The sequence below is a fragment of the Homarus americanus genome, unplaced genomic scaffold (genome assembly GCF_018991925.1).
Source record: "Homarus americanus isolate GMGI-L3 unplaced genomic scaffold, GMGI_Hamer_2.0 scaffold4060, whole genome shotgun sequence".
NCBI classification, from domain to species: Eukaryota; Metazoa; Arthropoda; class Malacostraca; order Decapoda; family Nephropidae; genus Homarus; species Homarus americanus.
The window spans coordinates 4,263,769-4,285,178 of NW_024746161.1; the positions used below are offsets into that span (position 1 = coordinate 4,263,769).

A 21,410-nucleotide genomic window follows, 5' to 3' on the forward strand; every position below is an offset into this window, starting at 1 on the left:
TATATATATATATATATATATATATATATATATATATATTATATATATATATATATATATATATATATATATATATATATATATATATATATATATATATATATATATATATATACAATGAACCTTCTCACTGTATTGTCCATAAACTCTAGTAACTATTTTATAATCAGTACATCTCCTCTCCCTTCTATCCCATTCTGTAAGTACAGTATATATTGTTACGGCCACTCCTGAATAACCTTCTTCTTTCAGCAGTGCTCCAACTCCTTGGCCCACTAATCAGACTCACTTTCTGAAATATCGGCTTTGGTTAACAGACCAGAATCATTTTGACAATCTTTTGCTTCATCTAGCTGACAGTTGAAGATGTCATTTAATATTATTACACTGTGACAATACATCCAAGGAAACTATTCATTATACTGTAAAAATTGAGTCAGCACTGAGAAATACTAATTTATAATAGTTAACAACTAATATATTTACAGTAAAACAAGAGTACAGACATTGACACTGCATGGCCTTGTGGCCCAATTGACTTAGTAATTTATCTATCTTAATCTCCCAATATGGCTCTTCCTCCATTCACAGAAATATCTCTTAGATTTCACACCCAAATGCTGGTGAGTAAATTAATGCCAGAATTTGGGATATACAATGAATGAAACAAGATTACAATCACTTTCCTGGTCTCACATCGACACCCTGTATTCATCCCTGGAAGAAGGCAACTTCTAAATATATGTATATATTTTTTTACAATTAGAGTCATAACTCGAAACTTCTTTGTATAAGTACATAATATTATATGATTACAAAATATTAAGAATTTCATTGAACCAATATAATTCAAATTAAATACAAACAAATGTACTAAGTCTAACTAAAGGACACACATCTTTTATATCACCTTTCTTAGAAAACCAAACCGCTTTTGGAACTGGAACTAAAACAAAAAGAATATGCAGCACACATCTTAATATATTACCGGAATGTAAATACAGAGCCATATGTAATAATATATATTTTTATGATTTATATACAATTATTTTAAGTTTCTATTATCTGACACAGATCTCTTCCACCAACACGCAATTTTATAACCCCTGAATCTCTCCATATTGTTCTCCTCCCAAAAGTGAGGTATCACAGCTGGTGTTGTCCTAGTGATTGGCCAACCCTCACACACACACACACACACACACACACACACACACACACACACACACACACACACACACACACACACACACACACACACACACACACACACACACACCAAACAAAAATATTCACCTATAGTTCTTTACCCTCTTTCATGCCACATCCAAACGTCAGCTGATCAAACACAACACAACTTGAAAACCTGACAATTGTGGTCATTCCCTTCACAGCCCTATAGTTCGCCATACCCCTGAGAAACTACGATTTTCCCCTACCTGGTGGTTCTATATTTCCCATGGTAGTTCTATCTTTCTTCTGGGGGTTCTACCATATCTCTTGCTGGTTCTATCACCTCTCTTGACCTCTACTGATGGTTCTATCACCTCTCATGATCGTTCTATCACCTTTCATGATGGTTCTATCATCTCTACTGATGGTTCTATCACCTCTCATGATGGTTCTATCACCTTTCATGATGGTTCTATCATCTCTACTGATGGTTCTATCACCTTTACTGATGGTTCTATCACCTTTCATGATGGTTCTATCAACTCTCTTGATGGTTCTATCACCTCTACTGATGGTTCTATCACCTTTCATGATGGTTCTATCACCTTCTCTGATGGTTTTATCACCTCTACTGATGGTTGTATCATCTCACATGATGGTTCTATCACCCCTCCTGATGGTTCTATCATCTTTACTGATGGTTCTATTACCTCTCCTTATGGTTTTATCACCTCTACTGATGGTTCTATCATCTCACATGATGGTTCTATCACCTCTACTGATGGTTGTATCACCTTCTCTGATGGTTCTATCATCTCTCCTAATGGTTCTATCACCTACCCTGATGGTTCTATCACCTCTCCTTATGGTTCTATCATCTCTCCTAATGATTCTATCACCTTCTCTGATGGTTATATCACCTCTCCTGATGGTTCTATCATCTCTCATGATAGTTTCTATCACCTTTCATGATAGTTCTATCATCTCTACTGATAGTTCTATCATCTCTACTGGTAGTTCTATAACCTCTCATGATGGTTTCTATCATAGCGCCATGATGGTTTCTATCATCTCTACTGATGGTTCAATCACCTTTACTGATAGTTCTATCACAGCTTTCATGATGGTTCTATCAGCTCTCTTGATGGTTCTATCACTCTACTGATGATGGTTCTATCACCTTTCATGATGGATCTATCACCTTCTCTGATGGTTCTATCACACTCTCATGATGGTTCTATCACCTTTCATGATGGTTCTATCACCTCTACTGATGGTTCTATCACCTTCTCTGATGGTTCTATCACCTCAACTGATGGTTCTATCACCTCCCCTGATGGTTTTATCACCTCCTCTGATGGTTCTATCACCTTCTCTCATGGTTCTATCACCTCCCCTGATGGTTCTACCACCTCCTCTCATGGTTCTATCACCTCTACTGATGGTTCTATCACCTCTACTGATGGTTCTATCACCTCTCCTGATGGTTCTATCACCTCCCCTGATGGTTGTATCACATCCCCTGATGGTTCTACCACCTCCTCTCATGGTTCTATCACCTTCTCTGATGGTTCTATCACCTTCTCTGATGGTTCTATCACCTCAACTGATGGTTCTATCACCTCTCCTGATGGTTCTATCACCTCTACTGATGGTTATATCACCTCTCCTGATGGTTCTATCACTTCTCCTGATGGTTCTACCACCTCCTCTCATGGTTCTATCACCTCTACTGATGGTTCTATCACCTCCCCTGATGGTTCTATCACCTCCCCTGATGGTTCTATCACCTCCCCTGATGGTTCTATCACCTCCCCTGATGGTTCTATCACCTCTCCTGATGGTTCTATCACCTCAACTGATGGTTCTATCACCTCCCCTGATGGTTCGATCACCTCCCCTGATGGTTCTATCACCTCTCCTGATGGTTCTAACACCTTCCCTGATGGTTCTATCGCCTCCCCTGATGGTTCTATCGCCTCCCCTGATGGTTCTATCACCTCCTCTGATGGTTCTATCACCTTCTCTGATGGTTCTATCACCTCATCTGGTAGTTCTATCACCTTCCTTGGAGGTTCTATCACCCCTGAGAGCTTCACCACACCTCTAGGAGCGCCATTACTCCCTGAAGGCTTCACCCCCTCACACATGGCGTTGTTTTTCCACCCCGAGACTTCTACTCACATTAAAGGGTCTACCATTACCCTTAGTCACTCCTCTAAGTCACCCCTTGAGGTGCCACCAGCCCCTGTTACTCCCTCAGGGCCACACCACAAGTAATAATTATATCCATTACCAGTCGACCATCACTCTCCTTCATCATTCTCTTGAACATGTCTTTATTCTCTTTATCACTCTGTCCTTTAGTGTCCTCTTTATCACTCTCTCCTTCAGTGTCCTCTTTATCACTCTCTTCCATTGTCCTCTTTATCACTCTCCCCTTCAGTGTCCTCTTTATTACTCTCTTTCAGCAATCTCTTTATCACTCTGTCCTTAATTGTCCTCTTTATCACTCTCTTCCATCGTCCTCTTTATCACTCTGTCCTTCAGTGTCCTCTTTATCAGTCTCTCCTTCAGTGTCCTCTTTATCACTCTCTTTCAGTATCCTCTTTATTACTCTGTCCTTAAGTGTCCTCTTTATCACTCTCTTCCATCGTCCTCTTTATCACTCTCCCTTTCAGTGTCCTCTTTATCACTCTCTTCCATCGTCCTCTTTATCACTCTCCCCTTCAGTGTCCTCTTTATCACTCTCACCTGTGTTTTCTTTGCCACTATCTGATCCTCTGATAAAAAAGTCTACCCTAAAAAGTTGTAATTTAAAAAAAAGACACCATATCTCCGCCTTGTTTTTTCCTTTAGTCATCCCTCAATAGAGCCAAATACTTTTATGTTTTCCGTCCCTTTTTTTTAAATTCACTCTTCTCTAATTTTTATTGCCGCTTCGTAGTTCCATTCTCACTGCCTCTCGTCTCTTTCCTTCTGTTTCTTCCGGCTCCCTCCCTCCCTTCTGTTTCTCTCCCTTCCGTTTTTCATTTTCTCTTCCGTTTTCATCCTTCCCTCCCTATTTTCCGTATTATTTCTTTCTCTACCTCCCGTCCTTTTTCCTTCCTCTCTCTATTGTATTTTTTATTTTTTCATTTCTCTCCGCTCCTCTCCTGTTTTGTCGATTATCTCCCTCTTTCTCTCTTTCCACCCTCCCTTCCTCACAACTCCTTTCCTTCTTTTCTTTTTGTTCCCTCCATTCCATTTCCCCCTCAGCTCTCTGTCCCTCGCTTTCGTCCTTCCCCCACTCTCGACTCTCTGACTCGCTTTCGATTCTCTCCCTTGCTTTCCGTATCGGCTCCCTTCCTTCCTCCGTCCTCACTCCTTTCTCCATCCCCCCCACACCGCATTCTTTCCTCTCCGTCCTAACAGAAGGGTGGACAGACAACAACAGTCGGCCACTCTCCCTGGCACATTTTTAATCTTATATTTTTCTCAACTTTTCTTTTGCCTTTTTGAATATTGAAATATTTCTTAGTTTCTCATTATTCTGGCTTTATTATTTTCCATATCAGTAAGCAGGATGTGAGTAAGCTCCCACAGCACATTACTCTACAATGGTGCAGTGTAGACAAGCACTGGTGTTCAACACTGCGTAAAGGTTCATTTTAAAGTAACTCAAGGGACTCAACATTACTAATTGATTATGTTCCAGAGCAAATTCTCATGTTCGTGCGTACACACACACACATACACACACTGCCACGAAGCCATGCCTATCTGGGCGTTTCTGTGAGTGAGCTGCCAAAGGGTCACATGAAGACCCCTTCCCACCACCTCCCTCCTTTCAACTCCTCTCTCCTAAAATATACCAGCAAACTTTCACCAAGAGAACACTGCAGGAAGTGATGACAATATCATTTAGAAAAGGAATGAATGTGATGCTGTAACAGTGAAGCGGTCAGTAAAAACATTGCTGTTGTCGCGGTCAGCTGACAGTATTTACAACTTTTATCTTTCGCACAACACCACCAGAGAGGGAAGTACTACAACTACATGTTATCCTCTACACCATCACCAGAGAGGAAAGTAGAGTACAACAACTACAACCACGTGTTATTCTCTACAACACCACCGGAGAGGGAAGTATTACAACCACCTGTTATCCTCTACAACACCACCGGAGAGGGAAGTACTTCAACCACGTGTTATCCTCTACAACACCACCAGAGAGGAAGTACTAATAACCACGTGTTATCCCCACAACACCCTCACCAGAGAGGGAAGCACCAACTACATGTTATCCTCTTACACCATCACCAGAGAGGGAAGTACAGTACAACAACTACAACCACGTGTTATCCTCTACAACACCACCAGAGGGAAATACTACAACCATCTGTTATCCTCTACAACACCACCCCAGAGAGGGAAGTACTCACAACCACGTGTTATCCCCACAACACCACCGGAGAGGGAAGACCACAACCACGTGTTATCCTCTCTCATAACACCACCAGAGAGGGAAGTACTACAACCATCTGTTATCCCTCATTAACACCACCAGAGTACTCACAACCACGTGTTATCCTCTACAACACCACCGGAGAGGGAAGCACTACAACCACGTGTTATCCTCTACAACACCACTAGAGAGGGAAGTACTACAACCACGTGTTATCCTCTACAACACCACCAGAGAGGGAAGTACAATAACTACAACCATCTGTTATCCTCTACACTACCACCAGAGAGGGAAGTACTACAACCATCTGTTATCCTCTACAACACCACCAGACAGGGAAGTACTACAACCACGTGTTATTCTCTACAACACCACCAGAGAGGGAAGTACTACAACCATCTGTTATCCTCTACAACACCACCAGAGAGGGAAGTACAACAACCACAACCATCTGTTATCCTCTACACTACCACCAGAGAGGGAAGTACTACAACCATCTGTGTATATTCTACAACACCACATTATCAGTGACGTATATATAACTTTTGTTAAAATAATCCTCTCCCCTGTATCACTATACCTAATAATGTACAGTATAGAGCAGTATGCCTTCTTTGTATAGTATCAGCTTTTGGACTGCTGTACTTTTCAATAGCCTATTCAACATAATCATAGTCATCATCATTAATGTCATTATTACTGTTATTATTTTTATTATTAATATTATTACTAATGTTATTCTCATCATTATTAATGTTGTTATTATTATTATTATTATTATTATTATTATTATTATTATTATTGTTATTATTGTTGTTGTCTGTGTACGTACATTGTTCATATCACAATGCGCTCTATGTAATTTGTAAAGCTGCACTGTCGGTGCCTTAATTAAGAAAGACGTTTGCCACATTGGGTTTGCATCACCGTAACCTAGCAGCACATATTTCAATAACCTTCAAATACAAGAGCTAATAATAATTAGGTGCATCCCGCTGGACCTTAAAGAATTCACTCTACAGTATAGTTCACACTCTGCCATGGAGGATTGTCCAGATTGACTTATATGCAGTCTACCGTCACCTTCCCTGCTTCTCAGACACATTCCTTAATCTTTACTCCCCACTCCCAGACTTGATGCCTTGTCATTATTTTCCCCTGGATCTTGGCATCTACAGTACCTCCTGCACTGCTTAATATTCTCATCAACCTCTTCCTACTCCTCCTCCTCCTCCTCTTCCTCTTCCTCTTCTTCTTCCTCCCCCTTTTCCTCCTCCTCTTCTTCTTCCTCTTCTTCTTCCCCCCTCTTCCTCCTCCTCTTCTTCTTCTTCCTCCTCCTCTTCTTCTTCTTCCTCCTCCTCTTCTTCTTCTTCCTCCTCCTCTTCTTTCTCTTCTTTCTCCTTCTCCTCTTCTTCCTCCTCCTCCTCTTCTTCTTCGTCCTCCTGCTCTTCTTATTCCTCTTCCTCTTCTTCTTCCTCCTCCTCTTCTTTTCCTCCTCCTTTTCTTCTTCTTCCTCCTCCTCCTTCTCCTCTTCTTTTTCCTCCTGCTCCTCCTCCTCTTCCTCCTCTTCTTCTTCCTCCTCTTCTTCTTCTTCTTCCTCTTCCTTTTAAGGCTGCCTCCCGAAAGCTGGTAATGCTGTACAGATGCCGTAGCTACTTCATTCCTGAGCAGTTGCTTGAAGTTTATAAGGGATTCATTAGTCCCAACTTGGAGTACTGCTCTCATATCTGGGGGTGGCTCTTCTTCTGTCCAACTGTTAGATAGGGTGGAATCAAAGGCATTTCGTCTTATTGACTCTCTTCCTTTAGTTGATAATCTTTCTTCCCTTTCTCTGCGCCGCAATGTTGCTTCACTCTCTCTCTTTTACAGGTACTTTAACGGGCAATGTTCGGTGGATTTGGCACTCTGTGTACCGTCGGCAAGATCGTAGTCTCGTAACACTCGTTTTGCCCGAGGTGCACACCGTTTCTCTGTGGATGTCGGTCGAACTAGAATAACCCGTTATAATACACCCTTCTTTCCTCATACAGCCAAACTGTGGAATACATTGCCTTTTTCTGTGTTTCCATACTCATACAATCTGTTTCACTTAAAAAAGCTGGTTTTCCGGCACCTTCGTGGTGTAGATTAATATAATCCTTTTCTTTTCTATTTTTAAATTCTTTTTATCTTATTTTTTCGCCCCCTGGGCCCCGTAAGAAAAAAAAGCTGCTGTCCCTAGGGACATCTCACTCTCCTTTACTGTATATATTAGCCTTGTTAGTAACTACTCCTTAGTCCGTACTCACCCCTGAAGATGTGAATTACACGAAAGGGCTTGGGAACTTCGTCTTTTCTTTATTTCCTATGCGGTTATCAGCATATACAAGGATCACGCACACCTACATTAACGAATGATCATCAGATAAAGTAAATATGCTAATCAGTGGTGTAATTGGCCACCCTTTCCAAAGGTTCCAGAGCCTACCAACTGTTCACGAGGTACACAGATGCGTGCGTCGGGTGGCTCAAGTGCTCAATTTCACCTGTGTTTTAACATGAGCTGCTAGACTATATAAAGAGAGCACGGTATAGTGATCCAGGTGTGATGGGTGTATCACCATTCTCACTGCACGTTGTCTCGATATTGATCGACCAGGTAATATTGGTATTCCTCAGGTAGCCTTGGGTAACGTCTGGCAAGGAGTTAACAGTAAATTGGGTGGACCATTGTTAGTGGTCAGCAGCGTAGTCACACGGGCAGTGACGGACTGGACTACAGTAGTTTACTTCCCAGGAAATGTGTTGGTGGTAGGGTTTCTCAGGAAGTTTCCCCATTGACCAAGTTTGACAGCTGTTTTAAACTTCCAAAACTTGCGCGCAGCTCCAGTAGTGAGGGTGCCAGTCAGGAAGTTACCTAAATAACCTTTACCTAACTCAATAGATTTAAACTGTTGTGCTCCAAGTGTGTCATCCTGGGCCACTGAGGGCTGTAAACATGGCGCCTAATCCGCCTTTTATATGTTTTAGAACACAACAGTTGTCAGAGGTCGTGGTAAAGGCTATTTGGTCATTACAGAAACTGGTGACATTATTCGACGGGTGATGTTAGCTGTTGTTGTACGTCCCCGATAAATTACAAGTAAGTGAGATGAAGATGCCTGGGCGTCTGTATAGATCAGTGACTGACGGTGAGAGATAGTCTGTCTGTATGGAAAAGTGATCAAACTTCAAATCACTTACTTTGCCGTTTATGGGTTCAATCTTCCCAATTCATCAATGTATTCTTAACTAATTAACTAAAATACGAAAAGTGAATGCCCTAGAGTTTGGTCAAGGAGAGGGCATAAGAATCACTTTGTCTCCCAGTGAAGTGATACCTACATAACCTCATTGTGTCTCACCCACTAATTTCACTCAGTTCATCAGGATTCGCAGTCTTGCTACAAAACACCAAGGTTACTTATCTGAGCTTGGCCGGGCCGAATTAGACAGTTCATTGTAGTAACAGGCCAAAGATAGTGCCCCAACTAGTGAGAAAGAGTGCACTTGACTAAATAATTATTTGCCCAGATAGGCTGTACAGCAGCTGCCTGGGCGCAGTTCAAGAGCAGCTGCAGACTTGTTAGTTAATTGAGGCGTCCACTAGTCATCGCCTGTGCTCAGAGTAACGCTGGAGCTCTCTCTACCTGTCTCGTCAATCTCTTCACATGGTGACCTATAATATTTTCAAATAACTGTCGTAAGGCAATTTTAACAGGTCAAAAATTTATTATATCTGACAAAACACCTTGCCTGATTGTCATCAAAAGTTGTACAACATAAACCAAACACTCGTTCGCTTGTTTATGTGACATGGCTATGCAAGCGATGACAAGGCTGTGCAAGCGGCAACAACTGATGCGTTCACTCAAGAAAAATGGGCTCGGCTGTCAGAAAAGTTTTTAAAATGCTTGTTCGAGTTGGTTCATAATCTGAGGACATGTTTTGGTACATTCATACCGAAAGCTCCCTTTATTAACTTGCTTAAATACTCTTAAGGATGGTCATTGTTTGTAAGGAATGAATATTAGGTTGTCCATAACTGATAAAAGCTTGTTTAACTGTGGCTAATACTCTAACAGATGGTTGTTACAATACTGGTACGCGGGTATCTAGACAACTTTAAATACTCTTATTATGACCAGTAACGTTCGGTATACTTGGCAAAAATCATCGCAATCAACCGTTGTGACAGAAAGAGGATCTCCGTGTTCAGTTTTAACATGGCCTCGATCAGAAAATCCACGTCCAACAGCTACGTTTGACACAGGGTACTTTAAATAGGCAAGCGAGGCATTTAAAACCTGAGGAAAGGTTCTCGGATAGTTGTATACGGACGCACGCACCCCCCCCCCCCCTCTCTGTTTGGGTTTCATATGTGACTAATGGAAGTACTATAAAAAAATAGAAAATGGTCAACAATGAATGAGATGTCATATATTCTAAAATTTCTCATGGAATAAATAAGCAAGTGTACGGGGATCCCATCTGTGCTGCATAAAATCTTCTGGCGTTAGGCAAATAAAATATTAAAAATGACGTCCCCGTAGTGAAGGGGTTAAATATATATAATAATATCATTAACATGAACAATGCAGACGTAATAAATATAAAAAAGTCATATATATTTTATGGCAATTTTTCCAGCGTACGACAATTCATTTTAAATTAACAGTTCACAATCATTTTACTTAACTCCCGGGAACCAGCCACGACGCGCCAACTTGTCGTCTATCAACATAATGGTCCCACAATACACTCCTGTACTTTACACCGCTAATATTTACACTATAACCCATAATATTTATACTTTTACATGCACGTGATTTTAACCCTTGTGATTGAAATTCTTTATACTATAATGCTTTTAAAGACGCAGTACCCAGGCCATGATGACTGTCTCGAAAAACATTTCATGACGAGGAAGGGTGTCGATGGATCACGTTATCTTACACATGCCTGTCAATGACCTTACTGTAGGTCATGAAAGATCGATATCTAGAGTCGACTATTGCATCTGTCTGGACCTTTGTATGTTGTTACCCTTAATCACTACAGTGGGGAATACTTGTGTCGGCTTAACAGCAGAGTCCAGGGTCAGAAATTCTAACCCTTTCTTGATTACACCAGCAGTTGGTTGATGAGGTCGGGTATATTTTATTAACACATGTCTTCCTCTCTCCGGGTACTCTGTTGTGGGGTGTCCTCTGTGTCAGAAGTAGCACTAAGGACTAATGGTTCAGCTAATGACGTGTCCTGTTTCCTCGTACTTGGTAACCTGTAACACTGCAGGATCAGCTTTTGTAAACTGTCGTTCTGGAGACTTAAGTGGCGATGAGTTAGAACGAGAGCGATACACTATCTATGCTGAGTGTAGTGCGTCAAGGGAACGGAAGTGGAGGGCCTGGATCCCACATAAAAATTGCCGTATCTCCAGTTTGCTTGGACACAGCAGGAAGACGAGGCTCTCCCGGAGGTTTGTTGTATTATGTTTAGGCTATTTTGCTGCACACAGGAGCTACGAGATATCTAATAAAGTGGGAAGGTTGCTTCTGTTAATCAACCACCCATAATGTGTGTGGCTGTGGCAAATCCTTCTATAAAACAGCCTAAGTAAAGCGAGTCACATCTAGGTGCAAAGTTTCGAACTGGGATCTAGACACTGATATAAGACTTCGATCCGTCATAAAGGTTTAGACACTGTCACCTTGATGACCTTCTATGCCTTCGACAAATCATGCAAAAAACCTCCAATACTCGTGTCCGGACACAGGCAGATACTGTAATGTCATATATTCGTTGATTTTTTACAAAACTTTTCCAGTCATTAACTGAATGAGCCCTACTGTCCTCCCGTCCCAAGTGACAGCGGCTGAATAACCCACAGTTTGCTGTTAACAGGATCACAATCCACCCTAATAATGATACCACACTGGCTACCACAATTGAACACATTACGTGTTTTAAATTAAATCGTTAATTCCATGTTATATAGGGATATTCCCCTAAAAAGAAAAAGTGCATGGAAATAATCCAAACCAGTAAACAACTGTAAACACATGATATCTACTTTACTGAAATAAACAACAACAAGAGATGGGTTATAAATACTGATCTTGTCTCAGTGTTGCATCCCTCGCTGCCTGGTGTCTTTATCACAGATATGAGAGAGACGTCGAGCAGAACACCAAAGACGGAGTTTCTGATTTTTTAACAATCGTTTCGGCACCTTCCTTAAACAGTGGGACCGTAAGATGGTGAGTTGTCTTCTCAGGTAACACTCCAGACTGTCTTAATTTAATTCGTGACTTTTATGAGAGGTTAAACCAATAACACGCAAGTGACTTACTGAATGTACACTGGATCGTAGTACTATCAAGTTTTATACTGTTGCAAATTCTAGGGCATGAGGACGTGTGCTCTAACAGGTCAGGAACGAGGGGGCGGTACGTTTCAAACGAAACGTTCATAATAATTACTTTTCAAACCTGATCTGGGTAACTTTCATAGTATAAACAATTATATCAACATGATAACGGGTTTGTAACAAACCAGAACTGTCAGCATCGTTCTCGATCACAGCTACTGTGCCAGCTTTCTCACTTGTGATATGCTGGACATTAAAAATGTCGTATTCTGTCGGAGTCGAGGTCATGTACCGTCTCTGACTAGTCCACTTTAGACGGGTTAGAAATCTTAAACACCATGGACAGTATTTACTAATATATAAACTAACTTCCAAAACAACAGTTGTAAGTTATGTGGCCGCAGTTAACACAACCCCCACATAGCTTCTAACATCACCTTCAATATTGCACTTCACGAACACTTAGTAGTCACGACAACGATATTTATGTCTTCAGTCGGCAACAGGTTCAGAGGGGAACAGTCCTGATTAGATCACAGAAAAACTTGCACTTCCCATACAATACATCAGGAGGTAGTGTATATGTTACGGTTATTTTGCAAAATTCCCGGCATGCATATTGGTAATTTGAGAAATAACTTACAAACAGGCTAACCAAAGTAAAAAAAAAAGAACAGAACCACTTAACTGTGTATCAGTCTATACGAGCCATCCTAGCTTAACCTAATCTAACATCTCACTTAACCAAACCATAAGGTTAGGTTAGTTTAGGTTGTCTGTTTTTAAGTTATTTTGCAAAATTATCAGTATGCATGCCGGTAATTTTACAAAATAACCGTCCATGGAAAGACAAGGAATTATAGGTAATTTCACGGCAGCAGCGACTTGATTGGCTATACCGTCCGTCCCAGATGACATTCGGTCTCCTGATTGGTGCAAGTACACTGTGATTAGTAAACTACAACCAAACATCTTTCCTTGTCCGATATAGTTGTTTACTATAGTTTACGGAAGAGGAGCGCCTGCCTGACGTATAGAAAGTATAGTTTAGCACAGAGATGTCCAGTCACATCAAAAAGTCCGCGTCTCTTGAACGAGTCGGTATCGAAACTAAATGAAATTATGCAGCGCCGGCAGTGTTAGGATCCTGAACTACACTCCTGTAAGTATTCTTGGTTATAGTGTCCCTTACCTGAGATGTTATACACATTTCCTCTAACCGCGCGCAACAGGGATGAGCTGCCATATTTATTGTTATGAAAAACATAACATATCACAAAATACAATAATGCATTTCATGTACAAACTAATAGCTCCTTCCACACTCAAATTATCCTCTGACTGACATGACACAGTTTAGCCAGGCTGTCAACCAACGGACTGAGATGTGTGGCTGCTGCACTGTGCTGTGTATGCCATGACGTCACATCAGGAAAGCACACAGTTACAGCCCACCACCACACACGTTCACTTACCACATATACACCCCCACCAGTGTCAGCTTCCCCCCCAGCCCACTCCAATACCCCCAGTGTCAGTACCCCTGCCCACCCAATAACCCCACCAGTGTCAGCTTCTGCCCACTCCATCACACCCCACCGACAGCTCCCCGACCACTCCAACACCCATCCCCCCGTGTCAGCACCCCTGTAAGAGATGCTGTGCTGTGGTGAAGTTCCAGATGGCAGTAAGGTAAGCATGTAGCTCAGTGAATTGTAGGATTTATATGGGGATCCTAAGAGTGAGGCTCAATTGATCGGAAAATATCTTTATAAGGTACCTCTCTATCCCCTAAGTGCCGAATAACTGGGATTACATATTACAGAAATATAATAAATAATGGTTGCCCCTCGTGTAACGAGGATGGCCGGCCCAAGGGCCACCTTGGCATGAATTTGTTTAAGGTGTCTCCAACACAACAACCACACCCTAAGTTAACGAGCTGCAAGACCCAGTGTCAAGAGTAGTCCAAGAAGACCTGACAACTCGCCAACTGCACTGGCTAACCATTACCCCGGAACACGATCTGCGAATCGATTAACATCCAGGTTCTCAATTACTGCTGGGAAGACAGAGGAAAATGCCGTAAAGAAACTTGCCCATAGTTTCACACTTCTCGAAGCCGGGTCTGCTCACTTGGGAGGTGAGCATGCTGACCATAACACCACAAGTCACCACAACAGAAATATAGGACATATGGCACAAACAGAGTGGTCAAAATGGTATCCCAATTACATTAACATATTACCATAACTCCAGTCAGGGGTGAAATTCATTTATGAAAATCTTATTCCTTAGGTGCAGCCTGATGAGGGCTGCCATGTGTTCCATTAACTCAGTCATCTTTTGTTCCAACGCATCACTCTCTCAGTGGCTCTCCATTATCGTCCTTGACTGTCTGATGGCACGTTAGCCACGAGGCAGTCGCTCGTAATAGAGGAACACCTGCGAACCATACGCTTGATATTACAATTTATGTATCCTTCCTGACCACGATTTACAACAATAACTGTAGGTAAAAAGTTACAATATTATACTAATAACACTGTCATGTATTGATACTATGACTAGTTACCAAGATACAGAGCACGATGAACATAACATGATAAAGATAGTGAAGCCTGGAAGGGTTCATATCATAACTTGTGTGTTCGTGTGTATGTTGCCCCGTTAGAGTTACCGTGGGCCTCCATGTGCCCAGGTGGGATGGCCAAAGTATTATACTATAAGTGTGTCAAATGAGGAGTGACTGATCCACATGTAATTTAAGGTTTTTGAAATATTTAGTTATATTAAACAATTTTTCAAATAGTTACGCGAATGATGGGGTGTGGTGGAAGCATTGTGGTCTGGCACACACACACAAGCGCTGTAAACGTTGTGTGGACTCACTGGGTGGTTTGGAAGTGTTTATTTCCATTCATACTTTCGTAACTACAACCTATGGTAATTTTTCTTCTTGTTCATATATAATAAAGATAATGCAGAGTATAAAATGCCATATACATTATACAATATTTATACATAGAGTGGGCCCCCATTCAGAAAGGACACTGTACAAACCTCCAGCACCGACCCAGGTGGGCCAGAGAATATGGTTTCCGAGTGTACAGTTACCACACAGATTTAAATTGTGGCACACACAAGGTGATTGAATGCCCGAGGACTCTTTTGCAAAAGATGCGCTTGAGCACCTTTGTATGATCCACTCATATGGCTACCATTGTAAATATCCTTGGCCACGGCAGTCTGAAATGGGTATATTATACATACAAAGTGTATTAATAATTAGCTTTGGAATCTCTTCTCTAGTCTTTTTATTGCAGTCCACAAACTCGAGAAACCTTTGTTGAATCTCGTAAATGACAGCTGACCAAGATCACGGTGGTCACCAAGGCAGAGTTGCTAACTCTCACATGTAAACCATTACCAAATTCATAGATTTATTACGCCTTTTACAGATTATTACGATTTTATATAGGCGTACATAATTTTACAGATATTACAGGTTTTTCCAGATTTATTATATAAATATAATTTTGGGGTTTTTGGGAAAACGGGATTATTGCGAATTTATTATATATAAATGGGCCTAATCCGGGCCCCCTTAATAGGCACGGGCCCCGGAGAAGCAGCCCCCCCCCCCCCCGATTACGCCACCTCTTTCATATATTTTTTTATTCATACGACCATCGCCAATACAAGTGGATTTTAACACAACTAAAGTGAATCATTATCTTATATGGTTCTTGGTGCCAATAAACAGAAAACCACTTCTATCATTCTTACAAGTATTTACTTAATCTTAATAGTGTACTTGTGTGAGCTCATTATGAATATTTGTATGTAAATAAGTATTCTTAATTATAATAAGAAAACTCACTGTTCGTTTTACCTACCCTCTACCATACCTTGAGTACACGTTACCTTGACTACGGTGTAGAAACTTCTGGTTGGTAATCCTGCCTAATTATTAAGTGATGATCGGAAGTGCTGTAACAAATCACCATATTGTCAATAGAGGTTTTAATAACCGGTAATAACTGGTGTGGTGGAGAAGGGTAACAGTGTTGGTAAAGTGTGCCTAAGATGAGTTGAAAATGTAATTAGGTATATGGAAATGAGTGGAATTTAGTTGACGGGGTTGACAAATTTTAAGGACTCTTCATAGATTTTGATGTGAGTTAAGATGTGAAGACGTGTTTCTGTTGTCATGAACTTGTTGATACTGTTGTTTATATTTTTTAAATAATCATGCCATAGGTAAGGCTGCAGGAAGTTGCTGTAATGTAACAACCGATCTGTAAAATATTAGAAGGGAAACAAGACTTGGCACCACCAGGCCTTACAACCAGTAAAAAAAAAAAAAACACAACAAAAATAAGGTGTCTTGGATGAGATGCTGAGTAAGTGAATGTTTGTCAGTTTTATTCAAAACTTAATGGGAGGATTTGTAAACCTAGTTAGACTCTGCAACACTCACTACGTTAACAGCTGGTATTAAACTTTGTAAGATAACGATATCCAAAATAAAACGTTCATAAAGACGAGGGAGTACAGACTTATTTTACTAAAAGCTGTATGCAGATCAACAAAAGTTCAAATGGAATGTTGGTGTAAAAAATAAATACATAAGCAAAGCTTATCGAGTCGCAGAAAGTTACATTAACACTGAGGATGAGATCGCCTCTCGCAGGAAGTATCTAGGGCGTAAAGGAGGACATACAATGATACCTCAACTGTAGAGGATAAAATAACAAAGCCAATTAGGAAACCTTATTAAAGACTTATTCCAAAATCAAGTACAATGTAGTTTATGTTCCTGTGTTTCGACTGGACGGAGACGGTATGAACAACGAAAAAGCTATGATGCTATATTATAATTTTTAATCGAATATGTATCTGTGTTCTTCTGTCTAAATGAACTGTTTCAATGTCAATATCAAAGTAAATGAGTATAGAGGGTAAACATTTCATAAGCTTTCAAGCTTTCTGCGGTGTATGTCAGAGTGAGATGATGGCAGTGATCTTTATCACCGATTACGTTAGGCTATTTTAGCTGTTTTGAGGGGCGCAAACTTTCTTAATATGGCTATGTTGGACCAAGTTTGTAGACAAAGGCAACTATACCTGTATGTTACTTGGTCCACCAGGCTCTCATATACAGATAAGAGTTGAGTGTGCCAGTCATGTTTTGTACAGCCACCGTAACCATGTACACTTGACGTCTGTGGATCTCTTTTATTAAGGATGTGTGTCACAGAGGGGTAAACAGTGCGGGGTTTGGCTCTTGAGCTGTTGGCTCGGTTATTGAACTCGGGTCACCTTGTGATTTATGCAACATATGTTCATAACTTTATTTACACATAGAAATAACTGAATGCTGCTCTCTTAAAGCATTGATATATTACAAAGAACAGATCAATTGATAACTGGAGAGAAGGATTACGTCAACACAATATATAGACCACAAAAAACAGTTTATTGTTGGTTTATGTACTTGTATATCCTCATACCTCTATCCCCGTCTTTTCACCACCCCAGTTGCCCCTCATATCCTTTCCTTTCCTTTGTTTGAACTACACACGAGACGACCATTAGTACCACAATCATTGGGATGCACGGGAGGCACGACAGATATGCAAACTACGTTTTTAACACAGGTAATTCCTCTCCTTCAACACGGGGAACATGCACTATGAGTGTCAAGAATCCTCAACACCAGCCATCTCCACACGACATCAACAACTGTCACAACAAAATCCTCCTCGTTTTCGTCTTTATTCAGTGGTCGTGTGGTACTCGTGACATTATTGTTCATCAGTTAAACTTGCGCCTGTTTTAACTAAAGAACTTCAAGAACTATTAAATTTGAAGGACAAATCATTCGCAATGTCCCGTAGCTCATGAGGGGAAGGCGAATGATTTATGGTTTCATTATGAAGATATGATCACGTCAGAGGGCTGCCCGCCGCACCCCGCCACCAGAGGGCCAGTGTAGCCTAACTCACCCGGGCCCAGACTCTCAATGTTTTCACGTTATATTCTTCCCACTTGAGTTATGTAACGTATATAATAGATTCACTCCAATCTATGGCATGAGGACAGAAACTACGGCATATACATTATTTTATTAGTCCCAATTAAGTAAAAATCAATGAAATCTGATTGACAATTCACACCCAACTCTCTAAGCAAAGACAAATAAATACATGAAAAGAACCAGAGGCAATATTAAGAAGTGAATCAATCAAGTATGTTTTTGTTTTTTACTTCCAAAGTTAAGTACTAACTGACATGATCAGTTCTACCCCGTCTTCGTTGAGCTATAGGTACACAATTGGACTGATGATTACACTTGTCGTATGCTGGGCTGTGATGCTGAGCTATGTATAAAATCTACGTAAAGATAAGACAAAAAGGAAAATAATACGAGATCATTTTTTTTTTACTCAAGAACCCTAGATAATTACTATATTTTAAACATTATTCCTAGTGATATTTAGGTTCATATTTATTGCACGTCCTGATATATAATACAAAGTTAGAGTGGTAGAATAAAAAAAATATATATTTTTCATTATTTAATTGTATATAATTTTTAAGGTTAAATTACGTCTTGATCAGTTTAATCAATGCCAGTTTACGATTAGTTATGTTTTCTGGTATCTATGGCAGCAGTGTATAACCATCCTCAAGCTTATATTCCGACAACTACGATGATGATTGCTCCTTTAGTCGTTGATATGTACAGTTGGCTCAGTGAGTTCCTTTATCCTGAGCTGACTCAAGACTACTGTAAAGTGATCTAGATATTTTTAAGTGGATAAGTCGTCTTTGAGCTGAACTGATAACATCGCGCTAAAGAACATGTACAGCATCAAAACCAAAACCAAAACTGAGAATAAATAACAACACTTTAAAAATATTCAGAAGCAGAAATGATTTTGACAGCTGGAGTCAAGAGACGAACACTGAGATAAAAGTTGAATCATAATTGTTTAACTCACTTGGATATAATATAATAATAATATTAATAATTATAATAATTACAATAATAATCAACAGATCGAAATATAAAGTCAGTATGTTTTAAGTGTTTCTGCTGCCAATGTTTATTTATTCTTTATATTTACCCAGATTCCTGATATTTAGTTGCGTCAATCGCCTCTGTGCACACTATACCTGAGAGACTGATAGGATGAGAACTAAGAGGACTTACGTCTGACCAGCCCATGTTGACGCAGTTTATAACTAAATCTTAGTCAATCTTGTTTCTATATACTCTTAACTTAACCTAACCTAACCTAACCTAACCCCATTGAGTGTCGCTTAAGCCTTTTAACAACATGTTCTGATACTTAGGTAAATACTGTAAAATATATTAAACCATCGCTAACCACTGTAACCTCGTCGCAGTGATGTGATTGTTGTAGACAATATCCAGCAAGTTACAGGCGCTCTTGACAATGGAGCGAAAACGCGCCCTCTTCTACACCTGGCGTCTCACTGTCCCCTCACAGGTTATGGTCTCAATATAGTCTTCAAATGTGTATATTATGTGCAACTTTATAAGGCCGGGTTTACATCATACACTTTTCTGTCGACAATTTACTCTCAAAAGAAAACGATATGTGTAATAAATGAACACATGGATTTAACAGTGAACGTGAATCTGTGTTTATGATTGTGTGAACGATGATAATAATCATAATTTATCACTTTTACCAGTGACAAATAGCAGGTGTTTCTCTCATTTCGTATCAATGCAGGGAAGTAGAAAACATAAAATATTGATTTAATTGTACTATACAGTCACTCAAAAAAAAATCTATCTATACAAAATTGTGTTGAAAAAATGACACAATGGACGAAGGATTTCGGCAACCCTACCGAGACAACAGGAGTCGCAGTGTTCATTTTGAAATTCATCGACCACCAAGAAGAGATAGTTTTTTGAGTGACTGTACATGATGTATCTATCAGTGACATTATCTGTTATTCTCATGCATAACCTGGCGTGTTATGTTACTTATCATGATTCTTTTATTATAATCACGGAGGTCTGATTAGCAACTCTATGTCACTTAATACAAACTTGTAGGTTAGCAATAGGAGGATGTGTACTTGCATATAAGACGAAAGTGTAAGACTAGTGCCAATAGTTTTGGAAGGAGAGTTTCCCTCAAAAAAACTGTTGACACATTCTCTCAAAAATACTTGTACTGTGCAATAAAATCATGAAGCCAGTTGTGAAAATTTGACAGATTTAACTATTGAAAGAGTTTGGCTTTTTGATGAGTATTTTAATATTCTTTTTCCGTCAATGGATATCCTTTTGCTATCTGGAGCTGCTAGTCCCCCTCCCCACTACTCTCCTAACTGACAAGAATTCCCCATCATTGAGAGATATTGGATCCGCTAATAGACGAGAGAAAGAAATAATGTCGACACAGCCATTCTCTAGACACGTGCTCATCCTTTCATCCTCTACCACGGCTAAATTCACGCATAAAGTGTACTTGGAGTTCATAAGAATACCTATATCCCACCTCCCTCCATTACTTTGGGCCCCAATACACTCCAGGTTGTGGACTCCACTGAGCTCCTCGGCTTCACTATAGATAACAAACTAAATTGGAAAACACACGTCAGTGAGGTTGTCAAATCCTCCAGTTTTCGCCTTCACCTCTTCCGCCGACTCAAGTCCCTCGGAGTTCCTGTGCCTGAGCTCCTCGGTGTTTACTCAACATTCATACTTACCAAGCTCATATATGCCTCCACTACCTGGTCTTCCTCCCTAAATGCCACACAAGGTAAACACCTAGAAAAAGTCCAAAAGAGGGCTTGTAAGATTATTCTCTCCCCTTCCTACTCCAAGTATCAAGAATTGCTCAACACACTAGCCCTCTCGGCTCCCTTTGACCATCACCACGATCTCATCTGTAGTGACAAAAGCTGAAATCTGCTTTGCTTCTTCCGAGAGTTTGATTTGGTAGTAGCCTTTGAGAAGATCCAGCTTGGTGACAAATGATGCTTGACCCACACTATCGATGATGTCGATGCGTGGCAATGGATATGCATCAGCACGTGTCACCAGGTTGACCTTCCTGTAGTCAGTACACATGCGGACACTTCCGTCGGGTTTAGGCACCAGCACACAGGGTGACGCCCATGCACTACTGCTTCTCTCCACTAGGTCATGTTCCAGCAGACACTTCACCTCCTGCTTCAGCTTCTCCCGCTTATCAGGGCTCATTCTGTAGGGAGATGTGCCAGGCAGCAGTACCAGGTCGTGCTCCAGCAGAGAACACTGGCGTGGCACATCGTCGAAGAGTGGCTTGAACTCCTGCAGCAGTTGCACCACATCCTGAGACTGTTGTTGTGAAAGATGGGATACTT

At 40.6% G+C, this 21,410-nt stretch overlaps 1 protein-coding gene across 1 annotated transcript; it reads left to right on the forward strand.

The window, feature by feature from the left end:
• The first annotated feature begins 2,361 nt into the window (after nt 1–2,361).
• Nucleotides 2,362–3,453, forward strand: LOC121878964 (sericin 1-like). Its single transcript, XM_042385415.1, has one exon. The coding sequence runs from the start codon at nt 2,362–2,364 to the stop codon at nt 3,451–3,453; it is 1,092 nt and encodes a 363-aa protein (XP_042241349.1).
• The last annotated feature ends 17,957 nt before the right edge of the window (nt 3,454–21,410 follow it).

Excerpts from the sequence above, each read along its gene's own strand:
- LOC121878964 (XM_042385415.1), top strand. The coding sequence starts at position 2,362 with ATGGATCTATCACCTTCTCTGATGGTTCTATCACACTCTCATGATGGT.